Source organism: Dendroctonus ponderosae, unplaced genomic scaffold (assembly GCF_020466585.1).
Source record: "Dendroctonus ponderosae isolate FM_Combo_2020 unplaced genomic scaffold, Dpon_F_20191213v2 Dpon_F_20191213_6, whole genome shotgun sequence".
Taxonomy (NCBI): Eukaryota; Metazoa; Arthropoda; class Insecta; order Coleoptera; family Curculionidae; genus Dendroctonus; species Dendroctonus ponderosae.
In genome coordinates this window covers 62,168-67,444 of record NW_026018814.1, presented here as the reverse complement: position 1 = coordinate 67,444, position 5,277 = coordinate 62,168, and the positions used below count along the sequence as shown (strand labels likewise).

General features: G+C 36.5%; 1 protein-coding gene across 1 annotated transcript; it reads left to right on the top strand.

Moving 5' to 3' along the window:
• Nucleotides 1-673: 673 nt before the first annotated feature.
• Nucleotides 674-4,459, top strand: LOC109536342 (YY1-associated factor 2; the record flags this gene model as incomplete). The annotated part of the gene is given in 1 exon segment (XM_019902518.2): nt 674-4,459. A coding segment is annotated over 1 exon segment (456 nt). The 3' UTR covers nt 1,400-4,459.
• Between the last annotated feature and the right edge of the window lie 818 nt (nt 4,460-5,277).

Below are 5,277 nucleotides of genomic sequence, written 5' to 3'. Positions count from 1 at the left end.
GTTTTCTCAAAAAATGCTTGAATTCAAGAAGTTTTAGGTTTGCGTGGGTTTTTTTTGAGTTGCAAAATCCACTTGAACATGACGCTGCTTTTTTCGACGTTTCTCAGGAACCATTCGAGATACAGAATTCGTTTTGGCATCGTTAGATAGAGAATTGAAAAGTCGTAACAAAGTGAGTGAGGAAAGTCGAGTAGTTTTGACCCAGAAAGCGAAATTTGAATATCAGACACTTAGGTGCAAGATTATCCCAAAATTTCATGTTTTCCGTTGCTCATTTCTCAGAGGCAAAATGAGCAAGAACGCTCATTTGTACATCATTCTAGACAGAAATAAATGGCCGTTTTAGGAAGTGAACCATCGATAAGGAAATGTTGGCAGTTTTCTCGAAAAATTTTTTGGATCTTAAAATATCACTTTTTCGTTGGCAATATTTCGTTTCTCGATATTCTAACCGATAAATGTTTGCTGCTTAACACCAAAGCTGAAATTGAGGACTAATGTCTTCGATAAATAATTAAAACTTTTTTGCATCATCTCCCTATCCTCCAAGCCCTTGGACTCCTTGTAAAACACCCTGTATCATTTCAATGATTCTAAAATTAATTTCTAAAAACAGTTTAAAAGATATTTCTTTAAGGGCCAGAGTCTGTTTTCACACATTTTTTTGCTCTAGCACAATTCGAGAAATCGAGCACAGGACATGGACAACGATGGCTCGAGAGAAAAATGGTGGTCCAATCTGGGAATAACGCGGCAGTTTGGCATCAGGGGAGCGTGAAGCCTCGTGAAATCGACCAAGAATTCAGTGAGCGGCGGTGCTGCCCGGCAAAGTTCAACGGTAAATAACCGAACTGTAACCGTAAAGTGAAAACATGGCTTCACGTGTCGGCTGTTTACGTCAGTGTGGCAGGAAATAATCGGTTTTCTGTTGTTCCGAGCCAAAATGGACAATAAAAAGAGTCCAATTCGACGGGCAAAACGTGGTCCTAAAGTGATCGAAGATAATTTCTGGGATTGTAGTGTGTGCACGTTCAGGAACACCGCGGAAGCGTTCAAATGTTTAATGTGTGACGTTCGCAAGGGAACTTCGACAAGGAAACCTCGGATTAATCCGCAATTAGTGGCCCAACAGGTAGCCAGCCAGTTTCTTCCAGCAACTAGCAGTAGTGGCACAACGAAAAAGGAGCGGAAAGACAAAAAGGCGCTGAAGAAACGGCGCCATCTGCCCCGATTGAAGAACGTGGATCGGAGCACTGCACAAACACGAGAAGTGACTGTAAACAGTATCACGGTGGTGATTACGGAATACAAGCCAAAAATCAAATCGGCAGAAACAGTTTCCAGCAGTAGTTCATCGGATCATGGCTCGCAGTCAGAGTCCAGCATGGACGCCAGGTAAAACCGTCTGCAATCGAACAATGGGGTGCAAAAACCGCGCCTCAGAGCGATTGTTTATCCCACATGTGGGATGTCACTGACATGAGGACAATGACTCTACCAACAGGACCGGCTAGGTCATAAATCCATATTTAATCGCACTTTCCGCGCTGATTTTAACCCCATCAACGAATTCAACGGTTCACCAAAACTAGAGCTGCAGCCATTCAAACTACCACCTTTAGTATTCGCAACTATTCTGATGATATAATACATATATAATAATTAATTTATATTAGTATACCATCATTGAAGTTATCAAAATGTTTTTCACTTCAAAAAAACTTCAAAAGCGCAAATTCAGATAACCTCAATCAATTGTGAATATGTACAAGGTGCGGTTTGAGCAACATTCACTATCCAGAAAAACAGGAAACCACACTATCGCATTGCGATTCTCTTTAACACCAGAAAATCCCTGTTGGGTCCTCTCTCTAGTCTTTAATTCGAATTGTTTCGCATTGAAGGAGCCTCCTCTTGCATCTCTCTTTGAACCATGCACCTTCCCTATCTCTGTCATGGTCACTTATTAACTATTCCTAATTTTTACTTATTTAACGCATCCTGAAAAAACGTTTTGATCACACAATGGAACTGTTCAATTCGATTCTTTTCATCTGGAGAACCTCTGGATTTTTAAATCGAAAAAACACACATTCCAGCTAAATGAAATTAGCGACAAATTGCTAATGTTCTTCAAAAAAAAAACTACAATGGCTCTTTTAATACCTCATAGTATCATTGTCTTAATCTGTTTTCGCGCTCAGACGGGTTCTTAAAAGAAAAATTTCCAAAAAGTCCATGGGTAGAACACGGCCCAATACGCGTAAAAGAAAGAGAAAAATTCACCAGACAGACGACGTTACGCATCTTTATTTCTAGATCATCAAGCCCTTTTGTAACAAAGAATTTATTGAACTTTCTGTACTGCCAATGGCCCATAATCAGAGGTTAATTAATCAAACTCACTGCCAGAACCGAAAGTTGTTCAACTGAAGTGGCACAGAAAGTCGCTCATATGCAATTTCCCCAATCGAAGTTAGATTAGTGATTAATGTAAATTTGTGGATGAATGTGGGCAGACTGTGTAAATTGTAACAAGGTGCAAATGTACATATTTTACAAAAAAAATTGTTCTAGTTCTGATTAGTTTCTCAATGGGACACTCACGTTAGTAGGATGATTATTTTGAACTTTATGAGAAGGCGGAAGGCCAAAATATGTTATTAAAATTGTAGTTGTACGGGGCGCGTTAATGGGGTCGGTCGTAATTTCAACGGTAAATTCCTGTACTAATCTTAGAAAGTCTAGGTGCAGATTATCAATCCTTTTGCCTGAATAGTATGTTGAGGATGATCGTGACTTTATTTATTTATTATAGGTAGACTTTATTTTAATGTGCAATCAGTTGTTTTTACCTATTTCTTTCCACTGAAGCCTACTTTGTATATTAATACGAATGAATGGCAAGAGGCAAAAAAAGTTGAATAATTGGTTCCTTAAGACTAGAACTACCACCCCACAATATGCCCTTATTTTAACCAACCGACCGAAATGACCGTATGACTGGTGCTTGCAAGGTATTAAATATACTTAGTTCAATAATATTGGTAAACATTTGAATCGTTTACAAAAAATAACGTTATTTTTACATTTATTGTGAACACCGGTCGTTTTTCTTACAAATTTTTAGGAAAAATATAAAAATAAATTGTACAAAAAAAGTATCATGTTTAATTATTAATTTTTCTCATTTTGTGCAGAAAATTCTGTTGCCAATTGAAACAAAAAGTTTTTCCAGATATTTTTTCTCCTGTAGTTTCTTTTCTTCAACGGTCAAAATGGGGGAAAGAAGAAATATATGGTGTTATGAATACATAAGTACATTTAGAACAAGTCATGACATATTCAAAAAATAATGAGTAGAGTTTTACATAAAAGTCTTATGCAGAATTTTTGAAATATTGACCGGTTGGTAGCTCTGGTGTTAAACCAAAAAAATCAGTTTTTCTATTGTTTAAGAAGTCGTTGGTGCGTTTATTGCAATGATCAACAGAGTCAAACACGACCTACCATTAAGTAGCCTGCTCTATGCGTAAATTGTCGATATTTAAGCTGTTATTTATTTTAGTCTAGACTAGATAAAGGTTTACCATAAGGCACGCAATAATGAACCAATTATATTTTTATGATTGATTGTATTATAAGAATGTACATTACGTTTTACCCATACACCACCCAAATTACATAGAAAAAAATTTTAAGTACCTGATTATTCACCTAGGAACCATATATGAATCAAACGCCACTTTGTGTTTGCATGTTTCCAAAACATGTAAGAAACCTTTAACGGCTCTGATGTTGGCGATCATCAGATTTCGAGGGAAAGTTTCATTGTTTGTCATAAGTGTATAAGTCTGTGTATTAAGACCTAATTTTTGTACACATTTTTTTATCGAAAAACCCACCAAAATTATGTAAGCAATTGAGAAATGGTTCGTTCTGGAACCGTTTCAACGGGTTTTCGTTCTAACGTAAACCTGTTGACACGGTATTATTCTAATAATGATAAGTTAATCCATTGAAAACGATCAACATACTTGGCGGCACGTATGAAAATAGCCGATCTAGCATCAAAGAAATATGTGAGCTAGAAACAGAATTTTCCCGTTCAAATCGGATCAACTGGATTATCGGGGCATTAAGCAGCATATAACTGTAATATAATTAAAGGATTTGCCGCGTATGTGTGTTGAATGTATTCGAGGCAAAACATACAGTTTTTTGATCAATTTGCAAACGAACTTATTGATGAAACATACGATTTTCAGCAGAAAAAAATGTCCCAAACCACAACTGTAAATTGTTGTACAGAAAGCATCTAAACTGTGTGCGTATTTTGTATAGGCAATCTAAATGTTCTTGATAATTGTTAATTAAGTGAACTTTTTTACCACATTACGATGTTTAGTGAAGGATCTAGATGTGTCTTGGTGTACATTGTAATAAATGATTATTTGTAGACTGGTTTACTTGATTTATTCTTGCCCTTGTTATGACTCAGTTGATGTGATTGCGGTTCTTTTTTGTGTTAAATCCTTCAACAAGCAGCTGGATCAAATCGCATCAACGCTTGTTTCGAGTACAAAAACTGCAATGTTTTCTACTGCGAACAGCATTCCTTGATGCATGCATCAGTTTCGCAATTGTTCCCACTTAATTCCAACCTTGGTACTGATTATGAAATGTCAAGATTATGACAATATTTTGCTACGTAGTGATGAAAAAAAAATCGCTGTTCTATTGTTTTAAAATAATGCATGCTATGCAATTTGGAAAAGGTTTTTTCAAGCACTTTTGCGCAATTGTTTGACGAAATAATGCAGTTTCTATGTGGGTCGATTATGTTTTTTTTCTCAGGGGGGAATAAAAGTGGCCCTTGGCGCAATATTTTTGCGTAAACAGTATGCCAGTGGATTGTGTGAATCGTTAGTTGCGGACCACTGTATACAGATTTAGTTCCCTTCTAGCAAACAGATGAATATTTCACTTTCATGCAGTTATAGATAATTTTCTCGTGGCCTAGATAGGAATATTTACTAATTTAAAACACATTCTAGTTAAGACGCAGATTTAAGGCAAATGAGATCATTTGTCTATGACTCATTGAATTAGCTTTACTGTATATACTTTCCTGACTGTGTTTCAATTCCAAATCAATTTCATTCCTGGGTTTCAGTCATTTATTGTCTCTATTTATCAATCAAAATACGTTTCGGTGTATTTTTCCACCATCATCAGTTTTTATGTGTAGCGTTGTTGCTGCTTTAAGCCTTGGCA